This window comes from Molossus molossus, unplaced genomic scaffold (assembly GCF_014108415.1).
Source record: "Molossus molossus isolate mMolMol1 unplaced genomic scaffold, mMolMol1.p scaffold_m16_p_17, whole genome shotgun sequence".
Lineage (NCBI taxonomy): Eukaryota > Metazoa > Chordata > Mammalia > Chiroptera > Molossidae > Molossus > Molossus molossus.
Genome location: NW_023425352.1, coordinates 20,778,971 through 20,796,891, shown reverse-complemented (window position 1 = coordinate 20,796,891; position 17,921 = coordinate 20,778,971). Strand labels below are relative to the sequence as shown.

Here is a 17,921-nt window from a genome sequence, read left to right as displayed (position 1 = left end):
CCCGTTTCACAGAGGGGGAAATGGATCTGAAGGGGTGAAGTGGCTCATTCAGGGCCACCAGCAGAGCTGGGGGTTCCAACTGTTGTCTCTGAAGTTAGTTAAACTCAAGGTCCTGCTGCTGTCAGCAGGGGAGCCTGGATCCTGAGACTGGAGTCAGACTCCGGGCAGGCCTGACCTGGAATCTGCCAGATCGAGGAGGCGGGGCTCCGGGAGGAGCTCCCCCACATTCTCGGGGCTATCCTGGCGGCACTGCACCCCCCCCCCTGTCGTCCTGTTGGGTCCCGAGGCAGGGCTGGCAAAGTCCCCTGTCCTCCTGGACTCTGCTTCTGCAGGGGGAGGGCAGCACAGCCACAGCCCTTCTGAAACGCAAACGGGAAGGGAGGCTGGGGAGACCTTGCAGACCTTGTGCCCACCCCTGGCCCAGAGCAACTGCCTGCCTCTGCCCTGCTTCTGTCTCTGGAAGCCTCACCCAGCGCCCTCCAAGGCAGCTCCTGGGCCGCCTCAGCAGCCCGGCCCAAACCGGGTGCTCTGCCCCACTCCGGCACAACAGCTCCATCCCTTCCTGTCGGCCTGCCCAGGTATCTCAGGGCCGCAGCAGGTGGCAGGCAGGCGTTGGGGGGCACCCCTGGGCCAGATGGAAGGCGGATCTCCGGGCAGGGTGGGGCAGGGGCGGCTCTGATCTGGCCACGAGCCCACTGCCTCTCACCCCAGGCGGCCCCTCCAAACATTGGACCATTGTTCTAGGCCACAAGAGGGTGGCTCTGTGGCCCTGGGGCTGAAGAACAAAACCTGCTTAGCAAGGCTCTGCTCCACCCATGCAATTTCAAGAATTTAACCAGGATCCTGGTTGGCTTCAGCAGAAAGAAATGAGCTGAGGAGACGGGCCCAGGCCTTGAGCCGAGAGGGACGGCAGGGAGGGAACCCAGCCCATTCCCTGAGCCCACCGTGTGCCACCGGCGCTGCTGTGCCAGCAGACAGGCAGCAGGTGGACCAGCAGGGTGCTCAGTGTGTCGAGAGGAGGCACCCCAGCCCAGCCCTGGCCTCCATTTTCCTCTCAGTGACACGGGGTGCCAAACGCGCATGTCTTCACCCTGACCGCAGCACAGGCTGACAGCAGAGACCACAGGGGTCAGGGGTCAGAAGGGGGCTGCAGCCCCGCCTGGCGGCTGGGAGCAGCAGGCGTAGTGGTGCCGGGAAGATGACATGGACCTCGCAGGGCTGTGCCCTCCTCCCGGGGCAGCCGCGAGGAGGATGGTCAATGTGGGCCTTGGGCAGTGCTGCCCATGTTCCAGGTCTGTTCCGGAGTGTGCGCTAGGGCGTCACAGAACAGTTGTGGCAGCCACTCTTATTCCCACTCTACAGATAAGAAAACTGAGGCACAGAGAGGCGAGGGGCAGCGCTGGTCTGAATCCAGACCACCTGACTCCAGAGGGGTCGACGGTGCACTTTACTCTGCTCCCTAAGCAGTGGGCAGCTCACTTTTCCAGCTTGTTAAAGGGCCCTGACTGTTTTGGTTCAGTCAAGGTGACCAGGCGCCAGGCCCCTGGGGGTACAGAAATGTGGGCCACCAGCACTGTTCAGTCCAGTGTGGTGTGGTCAGGGCCCTACTGAGGCAGCCGGCCTAAGGCTTTAGGGAGGGCTTTCTGGGGGAGCCTGAGGGCGGAGCAGGATTCAGTCCCGGGTGGTGGGGAGGGGACAGGACAGGAGAGGGCCTGGGCCTGAAGGCTGAGGACAGCAGGGGGCATCTATGAATGAGAGGGTGGCTGATGGGCCAGAGGGCTAGAGATGAAAAGGTGGGTTACAGGCCTTGGGGACTCCTGGGATCAGACCTGCCCCATGGCCAGGCCCCTCTCCAAAGAGAAGGTGGAACAATGCTTCCACCTTCTCTTAGGAATGGAGGAATGGGCATCTCCCAGGGGTCTAAGGACATTGTTTCGATGGCACGTGAACTTAAACTTGAACAAAAAGAAGCATTTGCTGGGTCATGTGGTTGACTAGGCTGTGAGTCCTACCAGGGCAGCCTGGGCCTGCCTTAGGATCCTGTGTGCCATTCAGTACACCACATGGGAATCGGCGCAGAGGAGCCCGCTGCTTGGGGGCGCCTGTGCCAGTGGGAGCCACGTCACACGGGGCCTGGCTCCCCAGCCCAGTGACCCAGCAGGGGGTTCTCGGACGCGCAAACACTGCAGAGCCAGGGAGAGCTGAGACAGCACACGTGGCCCCAGAACACTGTGCTGGGTAGACCAGGGGCACAGCTGGGGGTCACCTCGGGGTGCTGGAGTGTGGCTTCCACAATCCAGACTAGTCTGGTTGTCAGAGTTAATGCCTAGGACCACCCAGGATCTGTCCTGCACTGAATTCCCTCCAACTCCAGGGGGGTCTCTATTCCTGTCCTTCGGGACTTGGTGACCACGGCCTTCCCTTCCCTAAGCCCCAGAATCCACACAGGAGAAGCTAAGAAGCATTGTTCCACCTTCTCTTACCCGCCGGCCTGCCTGGGTTTGGATCCCGGCCTGTCACTTGCCGGTGAGCTACTTCAGCTCTGAGCCTCGATCTGCTCTGTAAACTCACGTCACAAACTGCCTCCGTGGGAGACTAATGAAGCCTGAATGACACCAGTCACCCGCCTGGCAGATGTCTCCTGAGCACTGCGCGAACACAACAGGTGCAAGTACCCACCCTCCTGGAGCCTGTGCGCTAGTGGGAGGGACCGACAAGAACCCCTGTGAGCGAAAAGGTCACCAGTGACGTATGGAGAAGGAGGAAGTTGGGCAGGGCAGTAAGTGGTGGGAGATTTACAATCAGGGTCGTGCAGGAGGCAACCAATCGACGTGTCCGTCTCACATCAATGTTTCTCTCTCTCCCTCCCTCCCACTCTATCTGATGATAAATGGAAAGAAATATCCTCGGGTGAGGATTAACAAAATAAAATAAAATAAAAAGTAGGAAGACCAGGACAGCCTCACTGGGCAGCTGTCCCGAGTAGATTAAAAAGAGGTGTGGGAACTGGCCAATGGGCTCTACCAGGTGGTGGGAACGGGCCAATGGGCTCTACCAGGTGGTGGGAACGGGCCAATGGGCTCTCCCGGGCGGTGGGAACGGGCCAATGGGCTCTCCCGGGCGGTGGGAACGGGCCAATAGGCTCTCCCGGGCGGTGGGAACGGGCCAATGGGTTCTCCCGGGTGGTGGGAACGGGCCAATGGGCTCTCCCGGGCGGTGGGAACGGGCCAATGGGTTCTCCCGGGCGGTGGGAACGGGCCAATGGGCTCTCCCGGGTGGTGGGAACGGGCCAATGGGTTCTCCCGGGCGGTGGGAACGGGCCAATGGGCTCTCCCGGGCGGTGGGAACGGGCCATGGGCTCTCCCGGGCGGTGGGACGGCCAATGGGTTTCTCCCGGGCGGTGAGAACGGGCCAATGGGCTCTCCCGGTCGGTGGGACGTCCAATGGGCTCTCCCGGGCGTGTGGGAATGGGCCAATAGGCTCCCCGTGGCGTTGGGACGGGCCAATGGGTTCTCCCCGGGCGGTGGAACGGGCCAATGGTCTCCCCGGGTGTGGAACGGCCAATGGGCTCTCCCGGGCGGTGGGAACGGCCAATGGGTTCTCCCGGGTGGTGGGAACGGGCCAATGGGTTCTCCCGGGTGGTGGGAACGGGCCAATGGGCTCTCCCGGGCGGTGGGAACGGGCCAATGGGCTCTCCCGGGCGGTGGGAACGGGCCAATGGGTTCTCCCGGGCGGTGAGAACGGGCCAATGGGCTCTCCCGGGTGGTGGGAACGGGCCAATGGGTTCTCCCGGGTGGTGGGAACGGGCCAATGGGCTCTCCCGGGTGGTGGGAATGGGCCAATGGGCTCTCCCAGGCGGTGGGCGAGCCAGTGCAAAGACCCCGGGGCAGGAACAGGTCTGGCAGGCGTGAGAAGCAGCAGGCCTCAGTGTGGCTGGAGCAGGGAAGGTAGGGGAGCAGCAGGAGGTGCCAGGAGCAGCGCAGGCAGGCGGGGGAGGCCTTGACTGAGTGACGTGGGGAGCATGGAGGACTGTGAGCAAGGAGTGACATGATCTGATGTGCATTTTTAAACGCTCGTTCCTTCTGCTGTTTTGAAAGGGAACACAGAGAACAAGAGCAGAAGCAGGGACAGCAGTCGGGAGGCCAGAATGCAGGTGAGAGATGCTGAGGGTTGGCCCGGGCAGCAGCAGGGGGACGGGAGGTGTGGCCAGAGTCTGGACGTGTTCCGAGAGCAGCACCACAAGGTGTGCTCATGAGTTGGATGGAGATATGTGAGGGAAAGAGGTGAATCTAAAATAATGCCGAGGTTGGGGACCTGGGCCCCGGGGCCGGCAGACCTCCGCACTGCCACACACAGCAGCAGATACAGGTCGCCAGGTTAGCAGGTGGAGGACGGGAGGATGGGCCCGAGAGCCACTGTCCGGGGCAGCGGCGTGGGAGGCAACCACCTCGGCTGCTCCGTGGCAGGCTCACCAAAGGCGTCTCTACGAACACCCGTTCTGCAGGCGACCAGCAGACCTCACTCCACTGTCCACCGAGGGAGTCAGCGGGCGGCCTGGCATCAAGCCCCGGGGTCAGGCCTGCTGCCCACCTCCCCCACCAAGGCCCTGCCTTCCCTGCAAGAGGGAAAGGGATACGGTTCCCCCACTCCGGCCCCCGTGGTCGCCCAATGCCCCGGCAGCAGCACACTTGAAAGAGGCCGGGGTTATCTGCAAAACTCCAGTGAAATCCACAGGCTCTGATAGCTCGATAAGCCACTCCACAGTGCCTCACAGTGAAATCCACTGTCACTCGATCCCGTGTTTGTGTTCAAGACAGTGCCTGGGAAGGAACAAGCAGGTCTGAGAGGAGCGGGTGCAGGCACAAGGCTGACAGGTCATCAGCCCACCAGCCAGGGTCACCAGGGGGGCTGGGCTCTTTAAAAAAAAATTTTTTTTTTCCCCTTTATTGATTTTAGAGAGAGAGGAAGGAAAGGGAGAGAGACAGAAACATCGATGAGAGAGAACATTGACTGGCCACCTCCTGCATGCCCCCCACTGGGGATTTGGCCCACAACCTGAGCATGTGCCCTGACCGGGAATCGAACCGGTGGCCTCCCGGTGTATGGGTCGATGCTCAACCACTGAGCCACACCGGCTGGGCGGGGCTGGGCTCTTATGGGAGCACATTCTACAGTGGAACATGGGTCTCTCTTGGCAGGTCCTGGAGGCCGAGTGGGTACAGGGGAGGAGAAGCCATTTAGGACTGTCTGGCCGCAGCTGACCCCAGTCCTGAGCCTCAGGCCTGTTCAGTGCTGAGGGGCTGCTGTTCGCAGGCAATCTCTTGCCAGACCATTGTAAACCGACCCGGGTGACTGGTACCACCACCTCAAGAAAGAGGCAGAGAGCCCCACTGCCATGGCGACTTGGAGGCCAAACGCCTTACAACCACCCTTCAAAGCCAGGCCGTGGTCTGCGCGGGCAGAGCGGGCATGGAGCTGCGTCCCCCTGTCCCACAAGCGTCCTCAAACAAAGCTGCTGAGCATTCCCAGGTGCCAAGGGCACCTAGCCCAGCTGTCTCAGTGCAAGTTACCTCTGTGAGCCCCTTGACCACCCCGAGTTCCGCATTATCTCATTGAAGGGATGGAAAAACAGACAGGCACAGAGGCTGAACAATGATCAGAGATCACGGAGGTGAGCGGCAGGCCTGGGCCCAGAGCCGGGCCCTGCAAAGCCATGCCCGCTGCCTCCCTGAGCCTGGTTGTCACGGCTCCTCGAGGGCCCGGTGGAGACAGGCCAAAGGCTAACCTGCCGTTAGTGCGCAGCCGACTGGTGAAACCACTGATTTGCTCGGCGGACTGGCAGAGAGGAGGGAGTGGTTCTCAACCTTCCTAATGCCGACCCTTTAATACAGTTCATGTTGTGGTGACCCCCAACCATAAAATTATTTTCACTGCTACTTCATAACTGTAATTTAGCTACTGTTATGTCTCAGGTGACCCCTGTGAAAGGGTCGTTTGACCCCCAAAGGGGTCGCGACCCATAGGTTGAGAACCGCTTGTTTAGAGGCATAATCAGAGGCAAGGCCCATTGATTTCGTGGCAATACACCTGCTCCTTCCCCACCAGCCACGATCCCTCTCCCCTCCCGTGGGCACATGACCATAGTGGCATCCCTGCTGGAAAGAAGCACCTCTCCCCCCACGAAGGAAGGAGAGCAGGAGGTTCCGAGAGGCCATCCCAGGTGCGGAGCAGCTGAGCGGGGTGTGGACTGAGGCACGGACACAGCTGCTGGTCTCAAGAGCCTTCCTCTGCCCTGGGAGAGTGAGGGGGGCTGGCAGGGAGCACAGAGGGAGGACAGGACACGCTGAGAGGCCTCAGGCCCACAGTCTGGTCCCCCGACTCCTCCCCAAACCAGGGAGGCAGGTGGAAGGGGTGGAGGGACTATGGGCCTCTGTTTGACACCAGCAGATTGTGGGTGCAGGTCCCGGCTCCAGCTGTGAGCCTCAGTTTCGTATCTGAGACGTGGGGACAAGGCTGCAGAACTCCTGCTGCAGCCTCTCTCATGAGCCTGCCCTGCAGTGGGTACCGAGAGCCATGCTTCTCCCTCTGGTGAGAACACACACTGTATCTGTCATCTGCCCGGCTCCTGCCCAGCCCTCACGTCATCTAAGTTTCACAGACAATCCTTGGAGGTAGCAAGAGCCGGGATTAAACATGGTCCCTTTGTACAGACGAGAAGAGAGGCTTGGGGAGCGATCTGCCTGGAGGTGCCGTGACTAGTAAGCAGCAGAGGCGGCTGTGAACCCAACTCTGCGTCTCGTATGGTGGTTCTCAACTACTCCACACTGGGAGCCAGATCACTGGTGAATTCTGAAGGTCTGTGGCCTTTGCTTGTTTCTTAGGCCCATGGCAGCCAGCAAGGGAGACGGGCCTTTGTCGGGCCAGGTGAGCCTCTGAGCTGCGTGATGCTTCTCCTCCCTCAAAGGCCCGGGCCCTTCGGGGCTCAGCCTTACAATACGAGTAAGGAGAAGGCCCTGCTGTGTCGGGGTGCGGCCTGTGCGCTTTACAGCCTCGCGGGCACCCTTCACAGAAAGTGCCATATGACGGCACCCCTGGGGCCCTGCGACACACCCGTCTTCAGGCGTTCTCCTCCCCATCCCCAGATGGCACCTGCCCTCCCACACCCGCCAAATACACAGGAAAGGCCGGAGCTGCCACTTACTCTTTTGGAGGGTTGACATCCTCTGGTCGGGCCTCAAAGAACTGAAAGACTTCATCACACTGTGAAATGTGGGGAGGCAGCCGCACAAGCGCCTGTGGGGAGATGGGAGAAAGGGCATTAGGCCTGATGAACTGGGACCAGGAAAACCAAAAGCAGGGTCAGCTTGGGCCAACAGTGATGGGGGAGGCTCAGAAACCGTTGTGGCCCTGGCCAGTTTGGCTCAGCGGTTAGAGTGTCGGCCTGCGGTCCAGAGAGACCCGGGTTTGGTTCCCGCTAAGGGCACGTACCTCGGTTGCAGTTTGTCCCCGGCCCTGGTTGGTCGTGAGGGTGGCAGCCACTCGATGTGTCCCTTCACGTCAATGTTTCTCTCTCTCTCCCTTCACATAGATGTTTCTCTCTCTCTCCCTTCCACTCTATCTGAACAAAAAAATGGAAAAAATGTCCTCGAGTGAGGATAAAAAAAAAAACCTGTTGTGGAAGATAGTTAACTAGCTACCCACCCATCTATCCAGACAACTAATCAATGAATTAACCAATCAGCTAATTAATGAAATGACTCTCCATCTGTCCGTCCATCCCATCAACTAACAAACCAGCCAATTAATCACTAACCAACCAGTCAACGAATGAAAATAACTATTAAAAGATCAGACAACCAATCAACTTATCAATCATCCAGCCAACAACTCAACCAACCAACCACCAACCATCCAACTAGCTAGTCAAGCAACTAAACAAATTAGCCAATCAAACGAAAACAATGACCATTGAACCCTAGGTCTCTGGGCCCTCGGGAACTACTAATTCTGCGTGAACCCTGAAAGAATTCCCTTGTGCCCCCAGAGTCAGTCCAAGAGCCTGGCCTGACAAAGTCTTATCCCACCAGCCCTGTCTCCCACTAGCCACAGTCCAGCTGCACCAGCCACTCGATCCCTAAACACCGACTGCCCATGAACCTTTAACACGCTGAAAATTCTACCAAAGACAACAGGGTGCTACCATGGAGTTTGATAAGACCTAGACAGTTTATTTTTATTTTTAAAAAATATGTTTTTATTGATTTTTTTAGAGAGAGGGGAAGGGAGAGAGAGATAGAAACATCCATGTGAGAAACATCGATTGGCTGCCTCCTGCACGCCCCCTACTGGGGATCGAGCCCACAACCCGGGCATGCACCCTGACTGGGAATTGAACTGGGGCGTCTCAGTCCACGGGACGCCGCTCAATCCACTGAGCCGCACCAGCCAGGCGGCCGGAGACCGTTTAAAAGGGAGAGAGGCTTTAGAAAGACCCCTTGAAGCTGCGTTCCGAAGGATGGGCAAGAGTTAACTGGTCAAGGAGGGCTGGGAGACGAAGCTGGTTCCAGGAGCTGAATGAGGTCAGTGTGCCCTGAGCAGAGGAAGGAAGATGGGGCAAGAGCCTGACACAGCAGGATCTTTTTTTCCTTTTAATCCTCACCTGAGGACATTTTTGCATTTATCTTCAGATAGAGTGGGAGGGAGAGAGGGAGGAAGAAAGGGAGAGAGAAACATCGACGTGAAAGGGACCATCAAGTGGCTGCCACCTGCACGACCAACCAGGGCCGGGGACAAACTGCAACCGAGGTACGTGCCCTTAGTGGGAACCGAACCCGGGTCTCTCTGGTCCACAGGCCGACGCTCTAACTGCTGAGCCAAACCGGCCAGGGCAGCAGGATCTTATTTAGGCCAAGTTGAGGATGCCTGGAGGAGCGCTATAAGCTGAGGGGTGTGGAAAGGCTTAAAGGAGTGGGCATGAGCAAGGCTAGCGGGGTTTGCGGGATTTGGACAGGCAGAGAGGAGTGTGCGTCCCACGGGGAATAATTGCCCAGGAGGGGCGTGGGCAGCTATGAACTTACTACCCAGGGCCTCCTGAGTGCCTACGAGGGAAGTGAGAGATCACGGTCAGACGATAGTCCGAGTTCCTGCTACACACTAGCATGGACTCCACACCTTGCAGCCTGGGGCATGTGGGACCCGTGGAGAGGTGGGGGTGTAGGTGACGTCAGGGGAAGCCCTGCTTCCTGGGCCCCTCAATCCAGTATGGAGAGAAAACACTGCAATGATCCTTTGGTCCAAACGGACAGCAGAGGTCACTGCCAAAGCAAGGCTGAGGGACAGGAGCAAGGGAACACTGGGCTGAAGCCAGGAAGGAAGAGGAAACCCAGGACTGCAGGGATGTCAGTCGGACAGGACCCTTTCATGAACCTGTGCCTCCCAGTCCCTCCTCCAGGGCTGTTCCAGGTACCATGACCCGATCCAGCCGCTCCCTGTGCCAAGCATGCTGGAGCCTCCGGGGGTAGTCATGAGGTCATGAGGGCAGATCTCCCCCGCATGTTACAGATCTGGGGACATAGGCTCAAGGAGGCCATGGGACCTGCCCACAGGCCCCGTCGAGGGTGGGAAAGACCTTGCTAGAAGGTAAGCTCCATGCGGGCCGGACCTCAGTCTGACCTGCTGGTGAGTCTCCAGACCCTGGAAGAGTGCCTGGCTCAGAGCAGACGCTCAGCAAGGATTTGCTGGAATGAATGAGGCGTAAAGAATAAGTAAGGGTTTGTTTGTTTGTTTATTATCCTCACCCGAGAACATTTTTCGATATTTTGTTCAGATAGAGTGGGAGGGAGAGAGAGAAAGAGAAACATCAACGTGGAAGGGACACAATGAGTGGCTGCCACCCACATGACCCAACCAGGGCCGGGGACAAATTGCAACCGAGGTACGTGCCCTTAGTGGGAACCGAACCCGGGTCTCTCCAGACCGCAGGCTGACGCTCTAACCGCTGAGCCAAACCAGCCAGGGCATAAGTAAGGGTTTTGATGGGCGGAAGCCCACTGCCCAGTACTGGGACATGATAATGTGGCAAAAAAGCACATGTGGTCTTAGGCTGCATCAACAGAACTAGTGTGTTGAGGAAGAGGGAAGTGATAGTTTAATCCTTCTCTGAGCGGATCAGGTAACAATTCAAGTGTGACATGGAGCACTAGGCGTCCTACAACAACGGCCCTTCTTGTTGCCAAACCCACACCCAGGAAGAGGAGATGAGATCCCACTGTCACAGACAAGACAACACTATGCAACTTCCAGCTGTTCCTGGAGCTGGTGGCTTTCCGCAGGTCACATCCTCATGAACAGCCAGGAGATAGAAAGGGAGGGAAACGAACATTTAATGAGCAATTAGCACACGTCAGACACTGTCCTAGGCCCCCTGACTCTCCAATTATCCAACAAACAGTGAAGGCTTTTCGTGTGCCTGACGGGCAGTGCCGGTGTTACGGGGATAAGCCAGACACCGCCCCTGCACCTGCCACCGCTCATCTGATGATGCGTTGCCCATTTTGTCCCCGAGGTAGACATCGTTGTATGTTTATCATGGGGACACTGAGGCTCTTGGGGGGGGGGGGTGAACTGCAACTCAAGTGAGTGGCAGAATGAAGCCCTGTGCTCGGAAGGGAGGATGAGTGGAACTTGCCCCACAGAGTTCAAGTTTTCATCTAACATACATGGTGTGTGTTGTTTTCTTCCCCAGGAAGGGTAGAAGGAAAGGGAAAGAAAAACTGAGGAAGAAGAGAGGAAAAGAGACAGAGAGGAGTGGAGGAGAGAGACAGAGAGAGAGAAAGAAGGAGAGATGGAGAAAGAGACATGGAGAGAGGCAGAGGTGGAGACTGATACAGAGAGATATACAGAGAGATGGAGACAGAGAGAGAGAGAGAGAGAGAGAGAGAGAGAGATGGAGGGAGACAGACGGGGGAGAGAGACGTGGGAATCAGGCACGTGCAGACCACATGCTCCGGGGGGAGGCAGGAGGATTTCAGAAGGGAGCACAATGGGCGGGATGGGCAGGAGGCAGGAGGAACCCATTACCAGGGACCCGGGCTGTGTGTGCAGAGTTGCTGCCAGAGTCACCTCCCAGAAGGGACAGGGAGGGGACGCAGGGCAGATTTCCAGGTGGCCAGAGCACTGCACCCTCCAGCTCAGCACACACCCACCCGAGCGCAGACCCCGGCTGGGCCACGGCTCACCCAGCACCCGTGGTGAACACAGGGCTCTTCATGCTGACAGAGACCGGCATTCTGGGGGCAGAGGACGCGTGGGCTGAGGGCCTCAGACAAAGAGGCCTTTGGTCGAACCACTGCAGACATCTTTATTTAATAGGGAGCCCCGAGGGGAGCCGCACTGAGGGCTCGTCCTGATTTCAGGCTGACAAGAGGCTCTCAGCTCAGAGCAGCTTCCCTCAGAGCAGCCGCCAAGCCCATCTCTGGCCAAAATCATTTGGCCAGAGAGCTGGTGCTAAGCAGTCAGTCCTGGAGGCCTGGCTGGGGACGGCTGCCAGAGCTGGGGAACCCACACCCAGCCGTGCCGAGAGGGGCAGGTAGGGGCCAGTACATGGGCACTTCTGGGGCACCACCCCTGGCTCAGGCCTAAAGTTCTGCCATTAGACATTCGAGATGTATGGCAGGGTGTGGTTAAGTCAGGGCCTCGGCAGACGTGGGTTCGAGTCCCGGCCCTGCCATCCACAGGCTGTGTGATGCTGAATGCATTATTTGCCCTCTCTGAGCTCCGTGTAATGGATTTTATGTGGCACCCACCTGTTTGGAGGTTAAGTGAGATTGCCTCATTTAATCATCACATTAAATCCAAGAGATAGGCATGAATATGATTCCAATTTTACATAAGAAGAAACTAAAGCACAGAGAGAGCAAGTAATCTCCCAAGGCCACAGGGCTAGTAAATAGCAAGATTTTAAACAAGGCCGTCTAGTCCGGAGCCTACGCTTCGGCTGATCTGCTGCTCTATACCGCCTCCACCGTTACCCTCGGGTCTCTGACTGTAGACCTGCGTTCCGAGCGATTCCCACCGACAGCCCATCACACAGCTGGGACAAACGCAGGCGAGGCATTCTGAACCTTCCTCCAGCTCTCACCGTCAGAGGCGCCGGGACCTAAACAGCACCACTATCCGTGAACTCAGTGCCAGACCTACCTGCCCATCGCACAGCCTTTCCAACAGAGCTTTGACTCGGCTGAGGTTGGAGGGACTGGAAGGCCCCGAGAAGGGAGAAGGGCTGGAATGAGCGTGGCCTCAGAGCCCTCAGCATCTGGGGAGGGGGCACTGTCCGTGGGGCTGCTTGGAGCTTGCAGGATGTCAGCTGAGCTAACATCAGTCACCTTCCAACCTCGCCAGTCTGTGGCCCAGGGGGTAGGTGAGCTGGCTGACAGCAGACCTGGAGAAACAGGGTGAGGGAAGGGCCGAGGGCAGCGAGTGCCTAGGACTGGGAAAGGCGCTGAAGAGCCGTCCAGGTTTGCCATCAGCCAGTACCTCCAGTGCCTCCCTCCCCCGGTCCTAACCTGCCCTGAAGTCTCCAGTCCTGGCCCCCAAGACCATTTTCTGGGAACCAGTGACATGAGCCGCCGCTTGATACCCTGCCACCATTCCGGATGGTGCAGACTTAGATGAGGGAGAGGGTGGCTGCACTGCGTGCCTCTGAGACCCCTCCCAGACACGGCGCGCCCAAGCCCGGTCTGTGCAGTGGAGCAGCACGGGAGGGGGCCCTGGCTAGGCCGTGTTCAGACCCTCTGCTTCGAAACGAACCCCTCCATGAAGCTCACCACTCTGGGTAATGCCTGGCACAGGGCAAAAAGCCAAGTTCTGGGTGTGGCAAAACAATGGTGGGTACCCTGCTGTGTACTCAGGACCAAACATTTTCCTCCTTTTGGCAGCATCATTTTGGTTTCTAATCAATGGACATCTTCTAGGTGAAAGCCCAGTGACTCTGGGTGGGGGTAGGAGGTCTGCCCATTTGGCCCCCGCTCTCGGCCCCCATTCCCACTCCTGGGGCTGCCTCTATCCTGCCCTGACTGTTCCTCCTGAATCACCTTCTAGGAAGCTGGGGGCTCATTGCGTTTCTGTAAATCTGAGTATTTGAAACACACGAGTTCTCTTTTTGAAGGATTTAGGCAGCAAATCCTTTTGAAACAGAAATAGTGTCTAATTTGCAGTTTCCATTTAAGCCATTTCACAAGGGATCCTGGTCTATGGGAGCCTTGGGGACATGTCACCCTCTTTGGAGGTTTCCTCTGCTCGTATGTGATCTTTGCATCTCGTCTTCAGATACTGGCTGGACACCCATGTGGGTCCAGGCTTCCTGCTGGTTAGTGAAGACACAAACAGAGGTGGCCTTCCAGGAGCGCCTGGTCTGGAGAAGATGGACACACGGAAATCACCCTCCTATGGGGATTGTGTGAGGCATGCACAGGGCTTTCTGGGGCGAAGAGAACAGGTGGTCGGCTCTCCCTCGGGAGTCGGGAGGCTTCTGGGAGCGGCACCATGGAAGCTGAATGCCTCCCCAGAAAAGGGCTAGCAGGGGCCAAAGGCTAGCAGAAGCCTAAGGAATCTGGCTAGTGGGGACTGGCCACTTCCAGCAGACTGGACGGCAGGGTGTGGAGGACACAGGTGGCAGCTCCGGCCTGAGCAGCACTTGGAAGCCCCCGCAGAGGGCCTGGCCGAGCCCTCAGAGGTTCTTGTGGGCCATGGTGCTCCTCCCAGGGCCTCTAAGAAGAGACAGGCTGGAAACTCCTTTTCCTGGGTCTGTCTGGACCAGAGCAGATGGCAAGATTCTACCAACTATGTTCCTCCAAGGAAGCCGAACACTGGGGAGGCAGGGATGGCTCCGTGTTGGCTCTCTGCCTCCGTCTTCACCGTCAGTAATAAAGTTACTCTCCCTTCCGGGACTGAGCATGCCAGGGAGCTTTGGTGCTTCTTAAAGGAGTGTGTTGGTTGTACCCTTTCCCTTTATCAATGAGAACCAAGGTGGAAAACTCCCACGGTGGGAGGGAGAATACCTGGGACTGAGAGCCACAAGTGATACCCTCTGCTTTCAGATCTGGGAAGTGGGGATAAAAGCGAATGAGCCCGTGAGAGGCGGAGGATCAGTGGGGAGATCCTTACCCCTTCCAGGCTGGCCCCTTTGGTGGGCTTGGAGTTTCTCCCCCAGTCTAACGAGAGCCAACCCCTCATCCCTCCCACAAAGAAAGCCACGGATGCTGAAAGCAAGCCTGTCACCGACAGCAAAATAATAGCAGCAAGCTCATCTCTTTACATTGCAAAAAATTTGTCACACCCACCAGGAAACAAGAGACTTGTACAGACGTCATTAACACGGCGAAGGGGGAGTTGATCATTCTCAAACACTCTGCTCCTCCACTCCCCCACCCCCAGGATATTTATATTATCCCCTAGACAAATACTGCAAATATATATTTCACAGGCAGGGATGGGGTAAATGGAGTCACTTATAAAATTGTTAGTCCAAGCCCCTACAGTATAGCTCTAGCTCGTTAGTGAGATGAAAGTTTTCAACTTGTTGAGGCCACGGAACCATTAAATATTAACCACATAACCGTGTTGCCTATTAAATTAATTTATGGAGTCAAAGAAATGCCTTTGGAACCCCTCTAGATAGACACCTGGCCCTCAAGTGCCACATAAAACAATCACTGGCTGGCGCTCGGTAAATTTTCCGTGACGCTCATCTAATCTGCTCCATATACGTTTAAAATGAACAGAGATGTGGGCTGTGAAATCACCATTAGGCAGGGGGACTGCCTGGCTGGCGAAGGCAGGAGCTGAAGTCTGGGGAGGTCCTCCGCACAGTCAGACTTTCCATGTCTGCGTCCTGGCAGAGGAGCGAGCTGTTCCGTGCACAGCCAGCTTCACAACTTGGGGTGCATCTGAATCCCCCGCAAATCCTGGACTTGGAGCGCATGTTGTCTAGCAGGTGCAAGGAGGGAGATGTCGGCCAGCCAGGCAGAGCTGAATGTGCAGGGTACTGCTAGTAAAACCCCGAAATCCTAAGCAGTGTGTTCAAAGACAGGCGTAGACAAGGGAAGGGCTGGCCATGGAGGGGACCACACATGGCACTGGCTGTGGCCTTTGCTGTAGGAGCAGTGACGGTGAGTGAAATGTTGATCCTGAGGGGTCATAGATTGGGCTACTGGGTGGCAGGGCTGTGAAGCGCAACCCTGGGTGGCAGTGACCATGGGCTGCTATTGCCTTATCCCTAATGACCATTCCAAGGTCATTCTAAGGTCTCAGACAATCAGACCACAAGCTCCCAGCTTTCTAGCTGAGCAGAATTAAAGGCCGCTTCTGCGTGGCCCTGCCCCCACCATTCTCCGAGTAAATTATGACCTGTGAGATGTCTGGCTGCTTGATGAACCCATGACACTGCCCCTCGCTGCCTGGCTCTGAGCCAATCTTGTCTGAGCTAATCAGCTTAGGAGGCTCCTCCTCTTGCAGACCCCACTTAAATGGTTCCTTCGGCCACCAGCAGCACCCCTGGGGCCCCAGAGCCCCCCTGAATCTCATCCTAATTCAGGAGTCCTGTCCAAAGCCTGACCCCAGGGGATAAGATGTTATCGGTTTCCCTTCCAGATGATCTAGGAGGCGGCATTTCCACAGAGACCAACTGCAGATGCCTGGGCTCCACCACGGGGCCTGACGTGAGCCATGAATCCCAGCTGGAAGATGCCTCCCGCTGCCCTTTGCCCCCTCCTCCATTAGCTTTGCTCATTTATTTAACTTCTTGGGAAAGGAATAAAGAGAAATAACAGCTCAGGCTGCAGCCATCAATTTCACTGGAAGTGACAAGTGGCCTTTAAAGAGAAAAAGGAATACAGGCGCACCTCGTTTTATTGTGCTTCACTTGATCGTCCTGCAAAGGTGATGCCTTTTTTCACAAACTGAAGGCAAGACCCTCCACCAGCAAAACGATTACGATACTTGCTTTATTGTGCTGGTCTAGAACCGGACCCGCAGTATCTCCGAGGTCTGCCTGTACTGGTCTGAAGAAAAGGAGCTTCTGGTTTAAGGCAACGCATCACCAGGGCACCCCATCGGGTTCAGGCAGAAAACGTGACCAGCATAATCTGCACGGCCAGGAAATTCAGACTTAGCTTAATGGAGAGTATGTGGGAGTGAGTGCCTGTCTTCCTACAGGCTGGAGAACATTGTCAGTCGTTAAATTAACAACACGATTCCTAGTTAAGCATTTTCATTGCCAAACACAATGACTGAGAATTATCAAATATTAGCACAAAAAGGAACCTTATGGTAACAACTCTGTGTAGGGACAGAGTATTTCAGAAGTGACCGACACTGAGATATACCTTCCCTTACTCAGCTCCTTTCATGAACACCGTGAAAGTTGTTGTTACCCCTTTTTACAGAAGAGGAAGCTGGGGCGCAGAGAGGTAAAATAACTCTCCCATAGTCACAGAGCTAGTAGGTGGGGCACTGGGATCCGGCCCCAGCTCTGACACCAGCACCTATAAGGTCACAGAGCTAGTAGGTGGGGCACTGGGATCCGGCCCCAGCTCTGACACCAGCACCTATAATGTCACAGAGCTAGTAGGTGGGGCACTGGGATCCGGCCCCAGCTCTGACACCAGCACCTATAATGTTACTCCACTTGCCTCTCCTCAAGATTCTTGAGTCAGACTCCATAGTAAGGTTCATTTAACTAAGAAATGCCACCTCCATTAAAGCCAGTGGTTGTAATAACAGTAACAAAGGTAGCATCTACTGAATGCTTCCTCTGAACCAGACACTCCGCACTGTAGCCGCAAACCTGTCCGTTCATTGTCATCCTCAGAACCACCTCTGCGGAGGTACTAGCTCCTCCCTGAGGCACAGGTGTGGGGAATGAGGCTCTGGAAGTTCAGTAACTGGCCCAAATGCACACGCGTACCGAGGAGTCCAAACCTCCCATTCTCATTCTCCCTGCAGGGGTCCAAGGCTCTAATCAGAGTAGAAAGACAAATAAATGGCTCTGCTGCTCGACATCGCTGTCATGCTCCCCTCTGCTCTCTGGCATGGGCTGTTTGAATGTGCGTGTGCATGCGTGTGTGTGTGTGTGTGTGTGTGTGTGCGTGCAGGCGCGCTCACTTGCATCTACAAAGATGTGTCCATGAACGTCTGAAACTATCATGACTTCTGTGAATAAACAAATATGCATTTTGAATGCTCTTGAACTCAGAACTGATTCCAACAATGTCCCCAAAGGAATTCAAAGCAATAATTCTATGTCCAGCAAAATGCCACATACGGAGCTCTTGAGTAGGAAGCCCCTTAACTGAGTTCCCAAGCCAGTGGAAGTGATTTAAAATAGCATTTTGTAAACACAGACATGTCCCAAGAGGAGTAGAGACTCAGCTGTGAGCCCGAGGCCCTCAGAGGGTGGCCCAGTGATGGGGTGGCCCCTCCTGAATGGACATCCATACCCACCCCTCTAGCCAGGAAACACCAGGCCCCAGGAGGTATCTGCTACACCACAGCACAGGGTTTCGAGCAGATGGAGAAACGGGGGGAACTCCCAGCTCCCGGACAGCCTTACCCGGCAGTACTCATCGATGGGCTTCAGCCTCCTCACAGCTACATCCCGGATGTGGCTTCTCCGAAAGAGGATTTTTCCTGGAAGAGAAACGCTCATGAGCCAGGTGGTTCTGGGTAAAGCTGCCATGGGAACCCGGGACCCTTACCCTCTCAGTCCTCTCTCCCTTGGCTTCTCTTCATCTTAGCAGGCTATCACCTCTGCTTGTTGTCAAGGCAACAAGGGAATAGTCACCTCTTTCAGGGGGCCAGAGGCACCCGCAGCTGAGAGCCCAGGACCTCTCGGGCAGATGAGGAGCCCTGGAAGCTGCCATCTT

At 56.5% G+C, this 17,921-nt stretch overlaps 1 protein-coding gene across 8 annotated transcripts in view; it reads right to left on the bottom strand.

The window, feature by feature from the left end:
• Positions 1–17,921, bottom strand: part of SH3PXD2A (SH3 and PX domains 2A) — a 249,334-nt gene that overhangs the window by 90,485 nt on the left and 140,928 nt on the right. For all 8 annotated transcript variants that reach the window (XM_036264874.1, XM_036264873.1, XM_036264875.1 and 5 more), the window contains 2 exons: positions 17,609–17,685; positions 7,202–7,293 (listed from right to left, as the gene is read on the bottom strand). In XM_036264874.1, coding sequence (XP_036120767.1) covers positions 7,202–7,293; positions 17,609–17,685 — 169 coding nt within the window. The remainder of the gene's footprint in view (positions 1–7,201; positions 7,294–17,608; positions 17,686–17,921) is intronic.